The sequence below is a fragment of the Terrapene carolina genome, unplaced genomic scaffold, assembly GCF_002925995.2.
Source record: "Terrapene carolina triunguis isolate 2854851 unplaced genomic scaffold, T_m_triunguis-2.0 Scaffold48, whole genome shotgun sequence".
Lineage (NCBI taxonomy): Eukaryota > Metazoa > Chordata > Testudines > Emydidae > Terrapene > Terrapene triunguis.
In genome coordinates, this window is record NW_020664399.1 from 1,244,977 (window position 1) to 1,269,504 (window position 24,528).

The 24,528-nt window shown below is 39.7% G+C and overlaps 1 protein-coding gene across 2 annotated transcripts in view; it reads right to left on the bottom strand.

The window, feature by feature from the left end:
- The window catches only part of RETREG1 (reticulophagy regulator 1), a 149,605-nt gene that overhangs the window by 20,157 nt on the left and 104,920 nt on the right, over positions 1-24,528 (bottom strand). For both annotated transcript variants that reach the window (XM_024209989.1, XM_024209990.1), the window contains 2 exons: positions 7,155-7,281; positions 3,109-3,193 (listed from right to left, as the gene is read on the bottom strand). In XM_024209989.1, coding sequence (XP_024065757.1) covers positions 3,109-3,193; positions 7,155-7,281 — 212 coding nt within the window. The remainder of the gene's footprint in view (positions 1-3,108; positions 3,194-7,154; positions 7,282-24,528) is intronic.

Consider the following 24,528-nt stretch of genomic DNA (forward strand, 5'->3'; position numbering starts at 1 on the left):
ATAAACATTTCTTGCCGGAAAGAAAACCAGTTTCTCCCTGTTCCTGGTGACCAGTCCCTACATAGACCTTAAGAACATAATTTTCAGTGTACATATGTAACTCCATATACAACATCCATACATGCAGTTTGCAATGATACTGACAACCAGCGTGACAGAGGCTTTTATTAAAGACCTCACATGACACTCTTTTGGTGAACTAGAATGTAAATATACCAGACCCAGGGCATTCCTCTAACCCTTATGTACCACTTATTCCTGCTGCCACTTGGCATCAAGAGGTCCCTGGGTCACAATCACAGTCTCATTAAAATATTTATATTTAGGCAAATAAAATCTTTTAGAAGGAGAAAAACAAAAGCAAAGTCACTAAAATGTAGTGAAAAATGTTACCAAGTAATGGCCCTGAGTGGATCCAATTGATGTGCATTTTGTCCCACTTACTCTGGAGAAAGTTTCTGCTGTTGTAGAAGATCAATCTATGTCAATCAGCAATTTTAACCATTAGATGAAATAATATTGCTGGTGTTGTCAGCAAAAATACAAAATGTATTTATATATTTAAAAGAAATCCGTGCTTTGTTAATTTTGGCTCATCCCAAAATAGGATTTAAAGATGTGGTCTTACAATGCATTCAACCAGTAATTGCTGCCAAGACCAGTATCATAATAGATTTATAGGGTAACTATCTCCCATTTCTATATATGCTCGGGAAGTGGTGGCAGACAATATATCAACTGTTAAAATGTCATTATTTGTTTTGTTTTCTGTTTCTATTGTCTGCTTAGTTTCACTTAAATCTCAGTTCTTTATTAATAAACTTATTGTTTTATTATAAATTCATCTCAATGCTGTTATATTAAAGTGAGGTGTGCATCCTCAGATGAACCAACAGGTTGATGTGTATTCTGTCTCTTTGGAAACAGCATACTTGGTAATTTCTGTGAGTGTCCAGGGACAGGATCTGGATCTTGTAGGGAGAAGCTTCTGGAGAGTTTGGGAACTGAAGTAGTCCAAGGATTAATCTGCAAGGCAGTTACGACTGGCAGAGTCCTGAGGAATATGTGAGGCTGGCTAACAAACTGGAGTGGCAGGGAATTGTCACTCAGTTAAGCACCAGCAGACCCTTTTATGCTTAGGCAGAGAAGTAACAGGGTGACTTACAGTTCTGGATACCCCAAGAAAGTATCACAACCTGTTTACTGTGCCTAACTTGGTGGGCCAGGATCTCTGATTGGGGCTTCTAGGTGTTACCACAATATAATAACATTACAGGCTTGTAAGACATTGAACTTTAATTCCTGTTCCTAGTCACATGACATCGGTCACAGTTACAAAAGAGTAACCACCTACCACGTGACAGAGTCAATATTCATGAACTCCAGAGGTTACTATAACATGTTTAAAGAAAATATCAAATGCAAATAAAACATAATATAAACTAAAGATAACCCCAAACAAATACACCCACTTAATAAAACAAATAGAAAGCTCTAGGAGCTTTGGACGTTTGTCAGTGACTACCATCTCAGTGAATTTCTGATCACATGACCTCTTGTTCTAAAAACTGTTCCTTCTGCAGTGGTCTATTTGTATCTGAGATTGGATCCACACTGTGCTGCTCCAGGTGTTTTCTAGTCAGTGACTGTGTGTGTGTGTGTATGCCATTTCTGTCAGCACAGGAGTACTATCAATGGCATTCTGGATGTCCTGGGGAGCGTGGGGGGAGAAGCCAGTGCCCTCCTTGATTTTGAGTAGATGTTTTCTATTCCTGCTATAGGACAGATCCTTGGTGCTAATGGTATAAGTCATTATCTTAATAGGGTGGTAGCCACATTTTTTTTAAATTAACGTTCTCTCCCAATTGCAATGGGGGTAAACTTTTGGCATTCTTGTTTTATTAATTCTGTACGGCTGATATATAGCTCTTTTAGAACAAATAAAGGTTTATTATATTTGGCTCAAAAAGCTCGATGTAAGCAGAAAAGTTTTTGTTCTTCTGCCTGTAAACCTTTATACTTGTGATGTTAATAAATCACTGTGCTGTGTGCTGCAATACTCCAACAATGCTAAATAGAAATCTCTTAAATCTGCCAGGGCTCCATTATTATAATAAATTTGGTAATGGTGGTAATAATTCTTTTAATAATCCTTGCTATTTTCACTGAACTTTTCTGCTAATCCATTTGACTATACCTATTAAGGTCCTGACATGGTGTGCTTGAACTGATATCACACTCCAATGCAGCGGATTAATATACGCATCAGCCTCAGTTTACTCTGTTTTTCCCCCTCCTTAACTAGGAGTTCTCTTGAAAGGACAAGGCACTCTTTTGCAGCAGCAGAGACTGACACCAATATACTGGCAAAACAGAGGCATCTGGTTTTTTTTCCATATAATTTACTCAGCTCTTCACCCACTCTTTTGAATTGTTTAAAACTCCATTCATATATAAACAACAGTATTAGATGACAATATGGACTCATGATACACTACAGCAGTTGGTGGCATAATTTGTAAAACAAACAAACAAAAAACAGTAGGGGTAGTGGGATAATTTTTCATGGAAGAGACATCTCAGTGAGATGTAGCTCACAGCCCACCATCAGTCTTTGAAGACATAATTTGCTTTCTGAGAAAGGGAAATGTACTGCTGAAAGATGAAATCATTGATAAAGTAAACATCAAAAACAGCACATTCCAACCTGCTTCAGACATTGTGGGTTAGGAGTGTATGGTTTCTCTTCTATGGGATAGCAACATTATAACAACTACTTATACCAAGTAACTAAATATTTTCAGAAGTTCCAATAGGGAATTTGTGGTCATGGTAGCATATATTTTTATTCATGATCATGTTTTATTTTGGCATAAATATGTCTCTCTCTGTATCACTGCCTAAAAGATATCATACAGTTGTGCCATGATGTGTCAGAATTTTAACTGACAAACTGAAAAATCTGTAACCTGACATTCATATAATACCATCATCGGTCAAGATCCATATACAGAACTATTTATTTAAAAAACGGACTGTATGTTAGACTGCATAATGAACATACAACATGCATAAGACATGACTGGGGAAAAAAAAGACTATACTTACATAGAAAGTAGGAGAGTACAATTCCAGGAATGTAACTACCCAAGATAGTGAAAAATGTACACACACTGCAGACCAGAAGGCAAAACTGAAAACAGAAGAGATCAGAGACGATAGTTAGAATTCATATTGCTATGACATTAAATATTTACACATTGTGATAAGAACAGTTCCCCAGCAGGGTAATATTCTAGTTTAAAAGTACAATATTGAAGATTTTTTATTATAATTGCAATACAAGTATTACAGTAAGAATTAAACAGCATATTTTTGGGTGATTAGGCTATGTCTCAGGTGGTATTATAAAAATAAAGCTTCTTCCCTCCACCTACCATATGGAAGTTTTAACAACCTCCAGGTCATCGCCAGTCATGAAAACTGGATACAATGAATATCAGAAGAAATACAATAGGCAGTAATAACAGGTGCTCGTTTTGTTAGGTCACCATCTTCATAATCCATCTGAAAACTACAATTTGGGTTTTTTTGTTTTTTTTTTAAACTTTACTTAAAACTGGGGACTGATTTTGATGTTCATGAAAGGAAGGCACTGACAGGATCTCACTAAAGCCAGATATAGCTTTATGCAAATTAAGTTGTAATTTACTTGACATTTTCATTGTTTTGTCTTGTATAGTGCTAACTCTTGGCACTTGCCAACATTGTACAGTGTATCATTATGGAAGCATCAGTTACTGCTCTATAAATTAATCTGAATTTTGCATATATAAAGAAGGGATTTAATATCTGTTGTGTTTGAAAAATACAATGTATCCTCCCCAAAACTACAGAATTTTCTGAGAATTTACAAGCTTATTAATTAAATTAGGAGATAAAATTAATTAAGAAGGAGAAGCACACACTATCAGACTTTATTTCTTCTCTTATGGTCTTAACAATAGAACAGTGATACCATCAGGGGAAAAGGAGAGGAGGAAAAAAAATCTAATGGGTCTTTAAAAATCAGTTTTGTCTAAACTGAGACCTCAAACACTAAAATGCCTTAACTACTCCTGGAGGAATTCTGTGCCAAAAAAAATAAAAATTCTCTGCACAATATTTTTTAATTCTGCAAAATTCTGCATATTTTATTTGTCAAAATAATACAATATAATCATACCAGTTTCAATTATTTTGGTAATTTATTTCAAAATATCTGTCAGCAAATATGTCTGTAACAATACAGACCAAAAACAGATTCTGGTAAATTTTTTTTGACAAATAGATTCCTTACTAGGCCTATTAATACAGAACTTTGAGTAATTCATTTAAATTACAATACAGAACTATATTTCCTACACCTATCAGAATGAGTGAAAAGGCTCGGGGGAGTCAGGGGTAACAGAGGAGCTGACGGACAGGGAAGGAGCAGACGGAGAGGGAAGGAGCCTGGAGTGAACCTGCAGGGTTGTTAGGTGGAGTGGGAAAAGTATGGAACAGGCTTTTTTGGGGGTGGGGAGGGGCGGGATTGTTAGGGAGTTGGTAAGCTTCCCCCATGCAGACCCTGGCTGACCCCAAGCCTCTCCCATTCAGTCAGGCACATCTGCCCTTGTCCCCAAACCTCCCATCCTCATGTGGCCTTGCACCCCCACTCCCATTCAGCCGCTGGCTCAACACTGTTCCCCCCTAGCCATTCTGAACCCCAATCTGTGACCCCTCCCAGCAGCCCCATGTGCCCCACTCTGTCTGTCGTAGCCTGGCTCTGGAGGCAGATGCTGTGATGAACCTCTACTCCTAGGGGAATTCTGTACCACTGTTCATGTACAGAAATTTTTCCACACAGAAAATACATTCTGCCCCAGAAGTGCTGCAGTTCTGCCTTTTGACCACCAGAGGTTGCTGTGGCACTAGAACAGCCTGCTGCTGGCTGTCCTGGTGCCACAGCGGCCTCTGGCGGGCGAAAGGCAGAACTGCAGCACTTCTTAGGCAGACTGTATTTTTTGAGGAAAAAATTATGCGGCACACGAATTCTGCGCATGCACAGTGGCGCAAAATTCCCTCAGGCATACTTAATGATAGATGTGACAGAATGTACCAGGCCCTTCTGGACTCCTGCTGGAGGCCCCACTGCTCTGCTGCACCCTGCCCCAGAAAGAAGCAACATACAAGGAAAAGACCAATGAAGTTGGGTCTTCCAGGCCTGCCTAGAGAGGACTCTTGGAAGCAGCCATCTTGGAAACTACAAAGACCTGGTCCTCCAAGGGCTAGAAGGTCTAGTGACAGCCAATCAGTGCCCAGCAGGCTCAGATAACATTTGATGCTGGGCCTTAGTAGGGCAGTCCCTGGGTGGGAAGGTGTTCCTCTTTGGCCAAAGGAGTCTGAGTACTAGCCAGGGTACAACTCAGGCCTCACTTGCACAGTTGGGTTTGCAGGGAAAGAGGAACCTGAGAATTTTGGTCCTGGGATACTGGTGAAGATAAAGGAGCCAGATGGGAAGAGGCCTAGGGAAGTAGCAGCAACAAATGTAACTGAACAGTATGTGGCTGCTGTTTATAGGGCCTCTAGGTTGGAACATAGAGTAATGAGTGGGTCCACCAGCAAAATAGCATCAACCCCAAGAAATGGGAGGTGTGGGGGAGAAGCCTAACCTAAGCCCCATGAAGGGGACAGGTCTCGCTTAGAAGCCCAAGCAAAAGGATGAATTTAAAGGGCCCAAAGCTAGGACTAAAGACTCTGGTGAGGGTAGATAGACTGTTTTGTTGGACACGTTGCAAGATGGTCAGTCTGACTGTGTGACCTGGCTGGACGGCCAAGCCAAAGAAAACTGGCAGAGACATGCAGACAGCCTACAGGGGGTGCCAGGAGCAGCAAAAGGACTGAAATACTACACTCAGCCACAAAGAGGTGCTCAAGAGATAAGTGCCCCTACTCCCCAGTGCAATATGGTTATTGCATGGCATCAGTAGACAGCAGATCTGGTTGTCTGGATGCATTAAAGCTGCATTTCCATACCTCATGTGATTGGGATTTTTTTCAGTTTAATCTTAACTTTGAATTTCCTGGGTTTATGTTTGTTTCTAGGATAATCACAACATCCCTATAATGTATTTTACCCTATGTTATTGATATATACTCTCAGCCGTAACTTCTTCTTAATGTACTTTTCAACTGGGAATATATAAATTCATTTTGTTACATCGGAGAGCCTTCTTTCCAGGAAAAATCTCAATGCAAACTCTTGTTATGATCTCAAGAAGAAAATGTAACTTGTCCAAGTAAGTTTGAATGCAAAAAAGAAAAAAAAAATAGTGAAATACCCAAAGATACAAGCAAAAATCTACAATGTCCACTACAGCTGCCATGATGGACTGTTCCGCTATCAATGTTGCTCATGCTACTAATATTTGGTTTAATTGAGAAAAGATCAGTTCAGATTTGGCCAAAAACAACAGTACTCTGCGAATAGAAGAAGAGTATTATACTCTTGCTTGCCTTTATCACTCATGTGTTTTCCACCTCGGTCTGTCTCGGAAAAAATATTCTACATTTATATGAGCAGATAAATGATAGCACTATGATATAGGTAGGATCCTCTCATATCATAATATTAGATGCTATTATGTAATACTTGAGTAAAACTTTCTGAAAATCAATTAAAGTTATTTTAAAAAATAATACATAAATTTATAAATGATGTAGGATTCTTCTGTTTTTGTTAAAGCTATTATTGTGATCTGATCTGATGTCTCTACCCTAGGGAGACAGATGGCATTTCCACCAGGAGCTCCATAGCAGTGCATCCCATAGCCACACTGGTCATGCCATATCCTGCCCTAATTCTGGTGTTACACAGTGGCTGGAGAAGAGTCCAGCAGCTAAGGGGGGAAGGGCTCTACTGCCATAAATCTTTCCCCTGGGCAACTTTTCTGCTACATGGAGTCTCCCTTACAATCCGTACAGGAAGAAGCTAGCACAAACCCTGACTGAATCTAGTTTAGTGTCTTAATTTTAGCAAATTTACCTACTATATTATCAATCATAGTTTGCTGAGACAGAACACCTCCTGATAAAACAGGATAAAGATATTGAGCTTACTTTATTGAACTTACCTTGCCAGGGTTTTTCTCTTTGAAGTGTGACATTTCCTGAAGAAATAGAAATAAATTCACCAATGCATCTACAATACATTGGTTTATTTTGGGCCTGTAGTCAGGTTTGGAATTGATGACTTCCCAGCTGAGTATAGAAAAACAAATCTTTAGTTACAAGTAAAACTGAGAAGGCATTGCTTTTATGGAATATTTTGCTCACATTATTAATCTTTCGTATTATTTCTGGAAAAAAAAACCTAAACAGAATCCGACCATTTTGAAAACTGATCTCCTCCATTTATTCTACAGCTACTGCTATAGAAATCCACAGTGCTTATTATCCCATATTTTCTGGCTAATGAATTACACAATGCTCTAATTAAGTCTCCTTGTGGAGTGAGGTGCAAGTCAAGACTATTATTTGTTATATTGTTAAATACATATTTAAATATATAACCACAGTAGTCTCTTGTACACAGACCACTCAATTTAAAGATTACAAGTTGGCAATTATTTCATCAGCCTACTTTCTACATTTTTTTTCTCTGGACATTTTTTCCTAACATGTTTGCAAACCACCACTCTATTTATTGTAACTGTATGGTACATCCTTCCCCCCACCCTTTCCTCTGCCTTGTCTATTTAGATTTAAACTCGTAGAGGAGGTATTATTGTCTCTTATTTTATGTTTCTACAGTGCACAATGGAACCCCAATCCTGGCAGAGTCTTTTAGATGATATTGGAATACAAACAATTAATAATAGTTAGCCACAGTGATGAAAAGCCTGAGCTAAAATTTGGGAAATCACTATGTACAGTCGTTAAACACATGCAGGTTCCTTAGCTTCAGAATCTTTCCACAGCTTGACTGTGTTTTCCAAAATCAAATCTTTTTGTTTGAATAATAAACTCTTGCTTATAGCAATATCTTACACTCTCTATCGATACGTTCTCTTATTGAAACTACATAGCTAAACAGACCTAAAATACATGACAGCTCAGTTCTGTGTAATATATTTCTAGGTCCCTATAAACAATCACAGCTGGAATCATTGCTTATTAATGCTGGCCCTTTGGAAGCATTAATTTCAAAGTCAGATCCACACCTGCCTTATACAACTAAGTAAACACCAAGTTTGTGTTATTGGTGTTTCCTTTTAAAAAGGAGATCAGGGCATTTTTCATACATTTAAAGCCATCTTGTGTGCCATTTAATGTGGTTCATTTATTGTATAATATTCTGGTGGGTATTTTTAGCATGCAAATAAGAATTTTTTTTGCAAATTTGAGAAATCTTTATCAGATTTATTTTTCTATCCTAAAACAAAAGCCATCTGTTGAAGGGTTGAGGTTTAAATCTATTTTCTTATTTTTCTGTTTGTTTATTGTGCAGGCACCCTAATTTATTATTGTAGGGTTGCTCAAGAGAACAGGCCTATGGCCATTTTTATTTTAGAATTTTTTTAAAAAAAGAACCCATATAGAAGAATTAGAACCCATATAGAAGTTGCAGAAAGATGTTAGGGGAAAAAAAACACAAAATAGATCTAATTTTTATCCTAGCAACCTAGACAATATTTTAAGTGATAGCCTGTTTGCTTTTAATTTTAGCTTGGATGAGTTCATGAACACAGGAAACAGCAGCAAACAGAATGAACAACTGGTACTGGCCTATGAATATTATGTCCCATTAATGTAAAAGACGTGCCATCACATATATATCCAGAATCTGAATTACATGTCCCACATTAGGAGATAGGGAGTTGGCAACCGTATCAGTGACTACTCAGTTAGCACAGCATTGATCAGACTGTATGGAAGTAACCTGTATACAGTATTACAGTTCTTTTACTTTGACACTCAACCTATTAAGTCTAATGCATTACTAGGAGATTGCCAACAACAATGAACAAAAACTTTTATATTAGTTATTTTGGTCACAGATGGGTCAAACTAAAGAGAAACCAAAGAACTAGATAAAAGGAGGAAGGGGGAAAGAAAATCCCCCAAACTATCAGGCACAGTGCTAAATACACAAATTATAGGCTCAAGGTGAGTCTCTCTAACATCCTGGGACCGACACTGCTACAGCAACACTGCATAATACTATAGGATGTCAAACACACGCCCCTCTTTCCAGAGGATTGTTCTACCATTCATTTGGAAGGGGAGACTTTCTTAGCTAGATAGCAAAGACAAACTACCTTTATTTTCAGTTTTTCATACCATTCAGAGTAGTAAAAAATCGTGAGATTTCACTGCAAGAGCTATACTGGCTCCATTTTTGCTATTTAAAATTCAACTAGCACGAACTTGGAAGGCAAATGTACTCAAAACTGACCCCAAAACATTTGTCCAATTTATTTGGGTTGGTATACTAATATAGAATATTTTTAAATGATTTCAAAATGGATTCCAAAGAAACCGCTTTACTGTTAAAAATTTCAAATCATTAAGACACTTTAAAATGAATGTGGTTCTTGCTGAAAATTTCACTGTATTAACTTGTTTAGCCTTTTTTATTAGTGTCAGTGGGTTTAAAACTTGCAAACTTTTTCCTGTATTCATTGATTTTGTTAAGCTGAAAGCTGGTTAAATAACAAGCTGCTTTGGTCTCATTCTCTGTGTAAAACCTCATATGCCTAATTAAAATTTGTCTATTTTTTTAAATTACTCTTTAGTCAGTGTGTTACGGAGTTAGTGATGAGCTAATATTCACTCTTAATTGAATATTGTTGTCATTATATTTTATAATATGAGACTGTCTTGCATCAGTATAAAATTTGAATAAAGTGACAAACTATAAATAAAATAAGACTTCAAAGTGTTTTGCAAGCATTAATTTAAGCTTATTTGTACCCTTGTGAAGTACTGTAGATATTTAAAAATATGCAACAAAATAATTAAAAAAATATAGAGACAGTTTTTAAAACAGTATTCAGTACTGTTATATAAGCACTTATCTACATCAGTAATTAACCTCCAACAATAAACAACAAAATTAATTTAAGAGAGAAATTACTGTGCTATTAAGCTTTATAAATATTAATATATGGTATACAGTTGCAGCCTCACAAGATATTGTGGCTCTGAGCCCACTCACTATTTGTCAGACTTAAATAGAAAATAGCAGCCGAATAGCAAGCTGTGCTTTCTGCATTCTACCATTCTTTTCAGAGGGAGAGATAGGGTGCTGGTCGTTGAGGGACTCCCATCTGAGGGGGATGGAGGCTTCCATCTGCCAACATGATATGATGTCTTTAGATGTGCGCTGCATGCCTGTAGCATACATCTGAGATGTTATGGAAAAGTTGCCAAGGTTCATCCGTCCCTCTTACCATGCTGTTCATCTACACGGGCACTAATGATACTGCCAGGTCTGACCCCAAGCAGATCAGTGGTGACTACAGGACTCAGGAAGCAAGAGTGAGGGGGGTCAGAGGAGTAGGTTGTCTTCTCACTCATCCTCCTGGTTGAAGGTAAGGGCCCAGGCAGCAACATGCACACCCTGGAGATGAATGGATGGCTGCATGGATGGTGTCGATGGGAGGACTTCAGCTTTCTCAGCCATGGCATGCCGTTCCAGGAGGAAGGTATGCTGGGAAAAGATGGGCGTCTATCTGACCAAGAAGGGGAAGAAAATATTTGCATATCGACTTGCCAACCTAGTGAGGAGGGCTTTAAACTAGGTCCCAGGGGGATGTGACAAAAGCTCACAGGTAAGCATAAAAAGAGGCCATCTTAACAGAGGACTAGATATTGAGAGGGGGAAGAACATGAAAAATTACAATAGGATCATAGGTTTCAGAGTAGCAGCCATGTTAGTCTGTATCTGCAAAAAACAGGAGTACTTGTGGCACCTTAGAGACTAACAAATTTATTTGAGCATAAGCTTTCGTGGGCTACAGCCCACTTCATTGGATGCATGCAGTGGAAAATACAGTAGGAAGATATATATATATACACAGAGAACATGAAACAATGGGTGTTACCATACACACTATAAGGAGAGTGATCAGTTAAGGTGAGCTATTATCAGCAGGAGAGAAAAAGAACTGTTTGTAGCGGTAATGAAAATGGCCCATTTCCAGCAATTGACAAGAAGATGTGAGGAACTGTAGGGGGTGGGAAGGGAAATAAGCATGGGGAAATAGTTTTACTTTGTGTAATGGCCCATCCATAATAGGATCATAGGAGAAACAAGAGGGAAATCAGTGGGGGGAATCTGCTCAACATCTCAGATGTCTATACACAAATGCAAGGAATATGGGGAATACACATTAAGAACTGACAGTATTCGTCCATATGATAAATTATGACAATTGGCACCACAGAGACTTGGTGGAATAAGTCTCATGACTGAAATATTGGTATAAAGGGATATACCTTGTTTACGATGGACAAGCAAGAAAGAAAGGAGGTGTTGTCTTAGATATTAAAAATATATGTACTTGTTCTGAGGTCCAGAAGTAGGTGAGAATAGACCAGTTCAAAGTCTCCACGTAAAGATAAAAGGGGTAAAAAAATATGGATTATGTCATAGTACACGTCTAACTAAAGACCATCTAATCAGGAACAGGAGGTGGAGGAGGAATTTCTAGAACAAATAACATAAATATAGTAATGGGGGACTTTAACTACCCAGACATCTGTTGGAAAAGTAATATGGCAAAACACATTTCCAATAAGTTATTGGAATATATTGGGGACTACTTTGTGTTTCAGAAAGTGGAGGAAGTAACTGGGGGGCAGCCTTAAAGAGCTGCAAATTTCTAATATCACAATATTACAGTTCTTGTAGGGATTAGTGCTAGGATAACTACAGGACCATTGCAGACTTGGAACCTTTCTCTTCTCCTCCACATACTAACAATACTGGCCCCTGGAGCTAAATTAAATCAATCTATGGTGCTTCCTGTCCATAGTGCTAATACCTAATAATGTAATTAGTAGGTTCTAAATTTAATTTTAATTACATTTATTTTGAAAATTTGGTTTTAAGAAATACAGCAGCTCTCCATCAGTTTGGCAGCAAGGAGAAGACAGCCAGTTTGGGGGATGAGGATCGTGACATTCTCCCTATGAGTGCTGTTTAGGAGGGGGATATGTAGGGTGCCTCCTTCTAAGAGAGTTACCAGTTTTGGGATTGGTTGTCTTCCCCCATGAGCCACTGCCTAAGGCAGGTTCTGACAGTATCAGCAATGCTGGTATCCATAAGAGGGAAGAAAGTGGGCTTCTCAGCACTAGGGTGAGGACAGTACCATGATTATAGAAACATCTTATATACTTTGCTTCCTTTTTAAAAAAATTATAGGGTCCTTCAGTCATTGCAAAAACCATGAAAAATATTAGGGATGGAAAAATAGTACGAGAGGATTGTGGAATATCTTCATAAGAATTACTCCCAGTTTTGCACAGCTTTAACAATGAAGCAATAGTTCAGAGAATAGAAAGCCAACACTATATATGAATTATAGGCCATAAGCCAGAAAATACAGCAAGCAAATTGTGAAGGCTGACAATAACAATGTGTCTGTCTTAATTGCATTAAGAATTATTTCCACAGATCACAACATGAAAGAATATTAAAGAGAACAAAAAGAGATATACACAAATAGATACAGGAAGACTAGACGCAGTATTTATCATTGTTTTATCTGAAACTGTAAGCATCTAATGTAACTGCACCTTGTGTACAGTATGCACCAATGTGTACTTGCTAAAAACACTTAGCAATTTCCTTCAGCACTCACGCATAGGAAATCACAATAGATACACATATCCCTGTCCTTCCTACAACACCAGCACTCTATTATTTTGCTTGGGACAGTCCTGATTTTCAGATGTGTTTCCCAGGTTTCCCCCTCTTGATCTCAAACAAACTGTGACTGTAAACAAAGTTTGCCTGAACATCTCTACTGAAACCACTGAAAATGCTGCCTCCTCTCTTGTAGTTCTTCAACCTACACTGTTGTGAAGGGAGAGCAGGCAATGTTATGTCAACATCACCCTTCCCCCAAAAGACATTAGAAGCATACAGAAGCATGAGTATGCATATTCCAGAAACACATTTTTCCTCATTTTGATTTTAACCATCAAACTTTTTCTGACATTGAAAAAGTACAAGGTATTCAATTCAGGGAAAGCACTGTTTTGAGAACCAGTGTTGCAGATACCTAAGGTGATGTACGATGTGTGGTGCTGATCACCATATGGTGCCATACAACATATTGTTAACGTGGAGTTCACAAGCATCTTCACAATTACATTAATAAATTCAAACAGTACATGTGAACTCAAGTACTTCTAGCCATCATGTTTTTGGAACACCCCTTAACATGGTATTTCTTGATTTGAGTTTATTTCCCAAGTCACAAAACTGCATTTCACAAAGCCTGAGAATCTTTAAGGGCCACATTTTTAAAAGGCTTCTAAATTTGCACAAATCATTTTTGCATGTTAAGAATATTTGATTTAATATCCCATTTGTGGGTCAGTGTGTGCAATTACATTATTTGCAAACAAATTACTGTATTGTGCATGACAATGCAGAGCCTTGGTTGAAACACCTTTGGAAATGTTCTAATAATCCAATGGAGACTATCACTGATGATGTCCATATCTAAAAGATGCAGAAAAATTGAAATATTGAAACAAAGACTTTGTAAGCCTTCAGCCAAACAAGTTCAACGTTGTTTCAAGGTCATAAACTAGAGGGCAAAATACTTTGGCATTATACTCTTGACTGATTGCCTGATTACCATTTGTGCCTCCCAATTCTTTGTCAACACTCTATGAAAACCCTCATGGGAGACAGATCCACCTATGGGTTTTCCCCCCCCCAAAAGCCAATTAGACACTCTTCAGCAATAACTTCTCTCCTCCCCTTTCCACTGTAATGTCCAAATTCAATGTCTCTCTTCTATTATTTGCCTTTAAGTACTTTTTCCACAGAACCCATCCCCTTCTGCTTCATCAAAACACCTCTCATTCCCCTCCCCCACCATTTATCTTTATAATCTGCTCTGCGCCTTCTTCCTCTTCTCCCCGTGCCTACTAGCATGCTTTTGTAACTTTGATCCTGAAAAGCGCCTTCCATGTATTCTTCTTACCCTGCTGACCATTCTCTCAGTGTCTCTTTGGTAAATGAGTACTTGTGGCACCTTAGAGACTAACAAATTTATTAGAGCATAAGCTTTCGTGGGCTACAACCCACTTCTTCGGATGCATATAGAGTGAAACATATATTGAGGAGATATATATACACACATACAGAGAGTATGAACAGGTGGGAGTTGTCTTACCAACTCTGAGAGGCCAATTAAGTAAGAGAAAAAACAAACAAACAAACAAAAAAAAAACTTTTGAAGTGATAATCAAGATAGCTCAGTACAGACAGTTTGATAAGAAGCAAGTGTGAAAATACTTACAAGGGGAGATAGATTCAATGTTTGTAATGGCTCAGCCATTCCCAGTCTTTATTTAATCCTGAGTTGATTGTGTCTAGTTTGCATATCAATTCCAGCTCAGCAGATACAGACTAACACGGCTGCTACTCTGAAACCTGTCTTTGGTAAATGCTCGTCTTTTTCTCCTGTATACTGGCATCCCTCAACGCTTATTACAACCTTCCACTTCTCCCTCTAACTTCTCTCTTTAGGTGACTTAATTTGCTCTCACTGATACAGTTATGCCATAGAATTCTCAACCCCACAACTCCATCTCCAATTGTGTCGGACATTTATTTCTGCTTGGATGTTTTGCTCCCACTCATTGTCCAGAAGATGGACAAGAGTCAACGGATCTGGTTTAATTATGCCACAACTTTACTCAGTTAAAATAACTTGGAGTACCTGGCAATACATTTTACAGTGCAGGTCATCATCACTTCCTTAATCATTTCTACATAATCCCTGACCTGGTCTCAGCCATCCTGTTCCTGGGATCCCATCGCCTTCCCCTCATATGAGGTCAAAAGAGACTATAAAAGGGTAAAAAGGGGCTGGCTCCCTTGGGGGAATACTTTCCTTCGATTCATTTACCAATCCATTTGATCTGATAAGTGTATCCCTTCAGTAACAAGTGCATGCATGGGACAACTGCTGTGAGTTTTATGTATCAAGTTGCAACGCTATAACCTAATCCCCCTGCCCCACCAACCAGGTCCCAAACCTGCTGTGTGACAGGTGAAAAAACCCCACCCCATCTCAACCAGTTTGGCAGTGAGGGAAAAATTCCTTCCCAAGGAAAATGGGGTGACTAGCATAATGCTCACAGTGAATCATGAGGAAACCTCGTCTTTGTGCAAACTTCATGGTGGGAAAGTAGGTGCTGCCAGCCTGATACAGGTACAAGAGAGCTTCTCTAGGACAGCATGGGGTATATATACCCCTCCACTCTTCTGGTCAGCAAGAAGGGTGAGCCCTTTTCCCTTTCCCTTGGTCCATCTGTTTCCTGTTCTTCCCTGCTCCATCCCTCTAAATTTTCTCCCTCTTCCCCTTCTACTACCTGATGTAAGGAGAGACTTTAAGGGGCAAAAACCCCTTTTCTACTGGCCACCCAGACAAGGATCCACTGCACAGAGCTGTGATGAGAACAATCTCTCCAAAACTGAATTTATTTTCCTCTACTCCCTGTCCATTAATACCCTTCTGTTAGTGTTGACAAGGACAGTAACCTTCCTGTTGCCCAGATTTGCAATTTCAATTTTGATTTGTATTGCAGTCGCATCTAGAGGTGCCAGTCCCCAAGAACTTACAACTGAATATAAAATGGGAGAGCAGGTGACTGTAACAGACGTGGGAAGCACCAGGTAACAGATAATTATAGTAAATGTAACATGCTGTGATCACGGCTTATCAACTGCTTAGCCAGTGTCAAATGTTTTGCAGGTATCACAACAGAGATGGATTTTAAGGAGAGCTTTGAAGGAGAACATTTTTGTAGATTGTTATATGAACTCCTTCTGTGAGTAGGGAGAAACATGGGAGAGAGCTCAAAAGTTGTTTGTGGGAAATTTGACTTCAATGTGTCTCACACTGACCTCTGTTCCCTCTCCATAGAATCATAGAATATCAGGGTTGGAAGGGACCTCAGGAGGTCATCTAGTCCAACCCCCTGCTCAAAGCAGGACCAATTCCCAACTAAATCATCCCAATCAGGGCTTTGTCAAGCCGGGCCTTAAAAACCTCCAAGGAAGGAGACTCCACCACCTCCCTAGGTAACGCATTCCAGTGCTTCACCACCCTCCTAGTGAAATAGTGTTTCCTAATATCCAACCGAGACCTCCCACACTGCAACTTGAGACCATTGCTCCTTGTTCTGTCATCTGCCACCATTGAGAACAGCCGAGTTCCATCCTCTTTGGAACCCCCCTTCAGGTAGTTGAAGGCTGCTATCAAATCCCCCCTCATTCTTCTCTTCTGGAGACTAAACAATCCCAGTTCCCTCAGCCTCTCCTCATAAGTCATGCGCTCCAGACCCCTAATCATTTTTGTTGCCCTCCACTGGACTCTTTCCAATTTTTCCACATCCTTCTTGTAGTGTGGGGCCCAAAACTGGACACAGTACTCCAGATAAGGCCTCACCAATGTCGAATAAAGGGGAACGATCACGTCCCTCGATCTGTTGGCAATGCCCCTACTTATACAGCCCAAAATGCCGTTAGCCTTCTTGGCAACAAGAGCACACTGTTGACTCATATCCAGCTTCTCGTCCACTGTGACCCCTAGGTCCTTTTCTGCAGAACTGCTACCTAGCCATTCGGTCCCTAGTCTGTAGCTGTGCATGGGATTCTTCCGTCCTAAGTGCAGGACTCTGCACTTCTCCTTGTTGAACCTCATCAGGTTTCTTTTGGCCCAATCCTCTAATTTGTCTAGGTCCCTCTGTATCCGATCCCTACCCTCTAGTGTATCTACCACGCCTCCTAGTTTAGTGTCATCGGCAAACTTGCTGAGAGTGCAATCCACACCATCCTCCAGATCATTAATAAAGATATTAAACAAAACCGGCCCCAGGACCGACCCTTGGGGCACTCCGCTTGAAACCGGCTGCCAACTAGACATGGAGCCATTGATCACTTCCCGTTGAGCCCGACGATCTAGCCAGCTTTCTATCCACCTTACAGTCCATTCATCCAGCCCATACTTCTTTAACTTGGCAGCAAGAATACTGTGGGAGACCGTATCAAAAGCTTTGCTAAAGTCAAGGAATAACACATCCACTGCTTTCCCCTCATCCACAGAGCCAGTTATCTCATCATAGAAGGCAATTAGGTTAGTCAGGCACGACTTCCCCTTGGTGAATCCATGCTGACTGTTCCTGATCACTTTCCTCTCCTCTAAGTGTTTCATAATTGATTCCTTGAGGACCTGCTCCATGATTTTTCCAGGGACTGAGGTGAGGCTGACTGGCCTGTAGTTCCCCGGATCCTCCTTCTTCCCTTTTTTAAAGATGGGCACTACATTAGCCTTTTTCCAGTCATCCGGGACCTCCCCCGATCGCCATGAGTTTTCAAAAATAATGGCTAATGGCTCTGCAATCTCATCCGCCAACTCCTTTAGCACCCTCGGATGCAGCGCATCCGGCCCCAGGGATTTGTGCACGTCCAGTTTTTCTAAATAGTCCCGAACCACTTCTTTCTCCACAGAGGGGTGGTCACCTTCTCCCCATATTGTGCTGCCCAGTGCAGCAGTCTGGGAGCTGACCTTGTTTGTGAAGACAGAGGCAAAAAAATCATTGAGTACATTAGCTTTTTCCACATCCTCGGTCACTAGGTTGCCTCCCTCATTCAGTAAGGGGCCCACACTTTCCTTGACTTTCTTCTTGTTGCTAACATACCTGAAGAAACCCTTCTTGTTACTCTTAACATCTCTTGCTAGCTGCAACTCCAAGTGTGATTTGGCCTTCCTGATTTCACTCCTGCATGCCTGAGCAATATTTTTATACTCCTCCCTGGTCATTTGTCCAATCTTCCACTTCTTGTAAGCTTCTTTTTTGCGTTTAAGATCAGCAAGGATTTCACTGTTTAGCCAAGCTGGTCGCCTGCCATATTTACTATTCTTTCTACACATCGGGATGGTTTGTTCCTGCAACCGCAATAAGGATTCTTTAAAATACAGCCAGCTCTCCTGGAGCCCTTTGCCCTTCATGTTATTCTCCCAGGGGATCCTGCCCATCTGTTCCCTGAGGGAGTCAAAGTCTGCTTTTCTGAAGTCCAGGGTCCGTATTCTGCTGCTCTCCTTTCTTCCTTGTGTCAGGATCCTGAACTCGACCATCTCATGGTCACTGCCTCCCAGGTTCCCATCCACTTTTGCTTCCCCTACTAATTCTTCCCTGTTTGTGAGCAGCAGGTCAAGAAAAGCTCTGCCCCTAGTTGGTTCCTCCAGCACTTGCACCAGGAAATTGTCCCCTACACTTTCCAAAACCTTCCTGGATTGTCTGTGCACCGCTGTATTGCTCTCCCAGCAGATATCAGGGTGATTAAAGTCTCCCATGAGAACCAGGGCCTGCGATCTAGCAACTTCTGCTAGTTGCCAGAAGAAAGCCTCGTCCACCTCATCCCCCTGGTCTGGTGGTCTATAGCAGACTCCGACCACGACATCACCCTTGTTGCTCACACTTCTCAACTTTATCCAGAGACACTCAGGTTTTTCTGCAGTTTCATACCGGAGCTCTGAGCAGTCATACTCCTCTCTTACATACAACGCAACTCCCCCACCTTTTCTGCCCTGCCTGTCCTTCCTGAACAGTTTATATCCATCCATGATAGTACTCCAGTCATGTGAGTTATCCCACCAAGTCTCTGTTATTCCAATTGCATCATAGTTCCCTGACTGTGCCAGGACTTCCAGTTCTCCCTGCTTGTTTCCCAGGCTTCTTGCATTTGTGTATAGGCACTTAAGATAACTCACTGATCGTCCCTCTTTCTCAGTATGAGACAGGAGTCCTCCCCTCTTGCGCTCTCCTGCCTGTGCTTCCTCCCAGGATCCCATTTCCCCACTTACCTCAGGGCTTTGGTCTCCTTCCCCCGGTGAACCTAGTTTAAAGCCCTCCTCACTAGGTTAGCCAGCCTGCTGGCGAAGATGCTCTTCCCTCTCTTCATTAGGTGGAGCTGCAATTGGCCGAACCTGCGGACACTGCAGGTAAAGAAACTGGTCTGGCCTGCCAGCGGATTTCTCTGATGGGCCATGTGCAAAAGATTGCCGATCCCTGCCTTACAGCATGGTTTTAGTGAACTTGTACTTTTTCCTTTGTTTTCTGCAAAATGTACACTTTAATTAAAAACATTTTAATTCCTATAGTTGCAAAGATAACCTTCCAAATATAAACCAATGCAAGGCTGTCTTATTGAGTTCGCAAGCAGAAACAGTAGCTGTAAGAAAGATATGAACTGTATCAGTGGTTCTCAAACTGTGGGTTGGGACTCCAAAGTGGATTGCGACCCTGTTTTAATAGGGTCACCAGGGCTGGCGATAGACTTTCTGGGGCCTAGGGCCAAAGCCCGACCCCCAAAGCTTGGGGCTGAAGCAGGAGAGCGCAAGAGGGGAGGACTCCTGTCTCATACTGAATTCAGCCCAAGGAACTGGGGCTCAGGCTTTGCCCCCTCCTCCCCCCGGGGTCAAGTAGTAATTTTTGTTGTCAAAAGGAGGGTCACGGTGCAATGAACTTTGAGAACCCCTGAACTATATCAATTCATTTTGATGGTTTGCTAACTCAGAAATTTAGTGATAATTTAAATAGCAACACTAAAGTACTTCAACTGTTTCTTATCTTTTATTGGAACACCCAGTTTTCTTTATCTTTTGGTCTAAAACATTTAAAAATAATTCTTCTTCTTTGCCTTCATCTTGTCCTGTTAGTCATGGTCAGTGGCTCTTGTTCTTTGTCTCCAAGAATTCCTGTTGAGTGAGTTTTCTAGGTGACACCAACCTTCTTCATGTTCTCTTTCAGCATCTTGGACAACCTTTTTCTGGGTCTTCCTTGTGGTCTTAGTCCTGTAACTACTATATCTAATGCCCTCTGACCCAATGCCCTGCGTCTCATTGTCTCACATAACACAACCATCTCAGTCAATACTCCCTAAGCTTTTGAGTGATGGGGGCCACCTGCATCATGACTTGTATTGTTTCAATTCATAGCCAATTAGCTCTCGTCTTACCCAGCATCCACCTGTGCATTCTCATTTTGGCAATGTGAAGTAGTAGTAGTTCTCTCTTTCTCGATGGCCAGCATTCCTACCTATACATCATGGCTGGCCTAATCAAGGTCTTGTACACTTTGCTCTTTAGTTTACTTGATATAGTCTTATCGCAGAGAATTCCTGTCAACTCCCTCCATTTGTGCCAACAACTCTTCACACAACTACCAACATTCACAGTCCCATCATAGCTCAACACTGAACACTGTTGCACACCAGATTCTCATTTTACTAGCCTCTTGTCCCTCTTAATGAAGCATCACCAGTATTGCTTCTGTTGTCAGCTGATTCATAAACCATTTTCTTTTAATGCAGCCCTCCATAATTCTAGATCCCTTATTTTAAAATAATATTTAAGGAAATATAATGGTATTTTTTAAACATACAAATAACTAAAGATTCTACCAACTACTTGACTTTTTGGGCTCTCAATGTAGGATTCCAGGAGAAGAGGAGATTTAGGAACATCTGAGTGGAAAGGTCTCTTCCCCCCCCCCCCGTCCTTTATTTGCTCAATCTTGCTATCTGTCCCTGGTCTAGTACTCCCCTGTAAAACAGAACCCACCTCCCTGCTCTCAATACCCTTCCTTATCAGAACTTGAACAGGGTTTAAGAATTCAGCAACACCTTAAACATGTTTAACTTAAAGCATGTGAGTAGTTCCATCTGAATTCAATGGAACTACTTAAGTGCTTAAAGTTAAGCATGTGTTTAAATCACTTTACTTGACTGTGGCTACAGTGTTCAGCAATTTGCAGGATTGAGCCTGAAATGACCACTAGGTTTTTATAATAGAGTTATATATGCCTGTACAAGAATGATCCTATGAATCCTTTCACGTCAGTATCTTTATAGAAGTGTTACCTTTTTTGTGTATGCTACCAGATGTCTAAAACTAACAAAAATAAACCATTGTTTTTAACTGCTATTTTTTTCTTCTCCTCATCCTTCTGGCAAACTGCTGCATCATTTCTAAAATTGTGACAAGCAAATGCACAAGCTATCACATAGCTGTAAAAACAGATGCTTCAACCCATCACGGTCACAAACTCTGGCCAGGAGATTTAGTAGCATCGCATTCTCTGGAAATGACTAATGGTCTCATGCTCTCAGTTTGTATGTAGACATCTGCTCAAGCAAAGACCCATCAAGTTCTTCTCAGAAAGGTCAGTTGATCTCATGTTACTGATTTAAAAATCTCTACGAGTTGTGCTGGAATGTTTTTAATCATGTGAACACATTATTGATATATGTGTACACATACACACCCCACTCAAAATTACAGCCATGACAAAGCAGAACATGATGTGGCAACTGGAGGATTATAAACACATAAACAAAGAGTTAGTAATTACACAGCTTCAAGCCTTCCTAATTTTCCAACAAGCATAATCACATCTGCCTCGAGCCTCTGCAGGCTTTGTGGACTAGAAGATGTCATTTAGGACCTATTACTCAAGTCAGTAGAGTTGAAAGTTACATTCCTATAGCTCTATAAATCAAAACAACTAATATATCTATTATTGCAGTCTTTACAAAAAGTCAAAATCCAGAGCTCAACAGAGAAGTGACTTTCTAGTTGTTACTTAGAATTTATCACTTAGGAACTTTACAGAGTTTGATAAATATTACAACTAAACAACTAAGAGTCCTAAGAACATTTCTTTCTGGGCTATTAGCAATAGTTACAAAACTTGAACAAATGAAAGCAAGTTTGCGAAGTTATATACAAGTAGAAGAGATCCTCGAAAGCACACTTCTTCAAAGCCCCCTTTGCATAAATAAAACTAGATATTTAAAATATTACATCTGCAATTTCTTAACACCAAAAGCTTACAGATGCAGACAAGTTTGACATCACATGAAAATCAGTTTTACACGTTATTCAGTTACAGATAACAAAAATGGCTTCCAGTCCCCCCCAAAAAGTTTAAATTTCAATATGTAAAATAAAAATAACAAATTACTTTGAAAAAGCACACTGATTTTAATGTATATTTCTAGAATTAAGGATTATCATTAATCATTTTAATTCTGTAATGTTAACAACTCTCACTGGCAAAAATTTCTAAGACTTCTATCGTAAGGTGGTGCAATAGTTTACTGTAATAAAGTATTACAGATTTGTGAACAGCATTGATTGTGGTATGTAGGAATCATTTAGTGCTAAGTAGAAACATCAAGTTTTAAACACCACTTAACTCAGACTGCACATTCTTAGTGATGTATCTGTCCAGTTTAGAAGGCTGATTATGTAGTCTAAGTATTTTCTCCTATGCTACTTGGAGCTCCCAATGCAATAATTAGGTATACTGTATTAAGATATTGAGAGTAATTTGTGTCAGCTGACTATGACAAAGCAAATGGAATAAATTTGGATTTGTGGCATAAATCAACCAGTGGGAGATGAGACAAACATCTATTTTCTTTTAACAGTTTAATAGAATTGCTTAGTTAGCAAGGAACAAGGCATATAGTCACCACCCAGAAATATACTCTGCCCTCACCCACATGAACTGTTAACATTCTTTGACCAAAACTCATGGTTATTAATTTACTCACTATAAACAGTAAGTTTTCTAAAGCAATCTTTATAGTCTCTCTTCCTAATCAGTCCCACCATTGTGCATCCATGCGGGAGTTCTCCTTCACCGTATCTGACAAAAGCAGTCCTAAGGAAAGTCCTCTGGATTTCACCAGCACTTTACATTATGGTCACTATATTATCCATATTTCTTTAACACTAATGCTCTGGCAGCACCTTTCCTCTCAGTGTCAGGAATTTTCTTTTTACATTGAAGTTAATGAAACTTACTGCCCACTAGAAGAAAAGAGCAACATCTCCAAATCCAATCTCCCTCTAATTAATTACACCTCTCCTCAGTCCAAACATATCACTACTGTCAAAGCTGTAAAGGCTCTGAATGGATGAATCCTGTTAACAATGTACAATGTTTTGTAATTTTTTTTTTTTTAACAGTTTGGATCAACTTTTGTCCTTGGCTTGAAAAAGTTTTGGAAAAATTAAGGCAAAATTATTACCTACAATCAATGGTAATTTGTATTGAGGGTATGCTCAGGTTAAGTCCAAAAAGACTACTTAGCAGTAAAGGATCAGGCTCCTATCTCAGTCTCTTTTGGCAGATGTAGTTACTCTCAGGAAACCAGTTTTAATGGTTAATAAAGATAATGAATGCATAAAACTGAAATGTACTCAGTAACAATTTTTCCTATTAAATTCAGGTCACAAGTAGAACACATTTTGATCAGCAGCGATGCCAATGATGTTCACTCCCCATAGGTAATGAGATATGTGGAACATTTGAGAACTATGATCTGTAGGATTCGGTACTTTATTAAATGGTGCTATCTGAACTCTGAATATACTAATGCTTACAACCATTAAAACTGGGCCACCCTAGGGGAAAAGAAAACAATATTTGAGGAATAGCATCTTTTTGTGTTGAAACCTCTCTGTTGTGGACCAATGTTAGTATTTTAAGCAAATTCTTACACATGCTTTCATCAAAGCAGCTTTTTTTGATGATAAAAGAGTTGGAGTGCTTTTTCTAGAGTTCTTTTGTGTTGGTAAATGATAAACAAAAGAAATAGTATTTTTCAACTCACCTCATACAAGTACCATAGTGCAATCTCTTTATCGTGAAAGTGCAATTTATAAATGTAGATTTTTGTTACATAACTGCACTCAAACAAAACAATGTAAAACTTTAGAGCCTACTAGTCCACTCAGTCCTACTTCTTGTTCAACCAATCGCTAAGAGAAACAAGTTTATTTATATTTACGGGAGATAATGCTGCCTGCTTCTTATTTACAATGTCACCTGAAAGTGAGAACAGACATTCGCATGGCACTTTTGTAGCCGGCATTGCAAGATATTTACATGCCAGATATGCTAAACATTCATATGCCACTTCATGCTTTGGCCACCATTCCAGAGGACATGCTTCCATGCTGATGACGCTTGTTAAAAAAATAATGCATTAATTAAATTTGTGACTGAACTCCTTGGGGGAGAATTGTATGTACCCTGCTTTGTGTTTTACCCGCATTCTGCCATATATTTCATGTTATAGCAGTCTCAGATGATGACCTAGCACATGTTGTTCATTTTAAGAACACTTTCACTGCAGATTTTACAAAACGCAAAAAAGGTACCAATGTGAGACTTCTA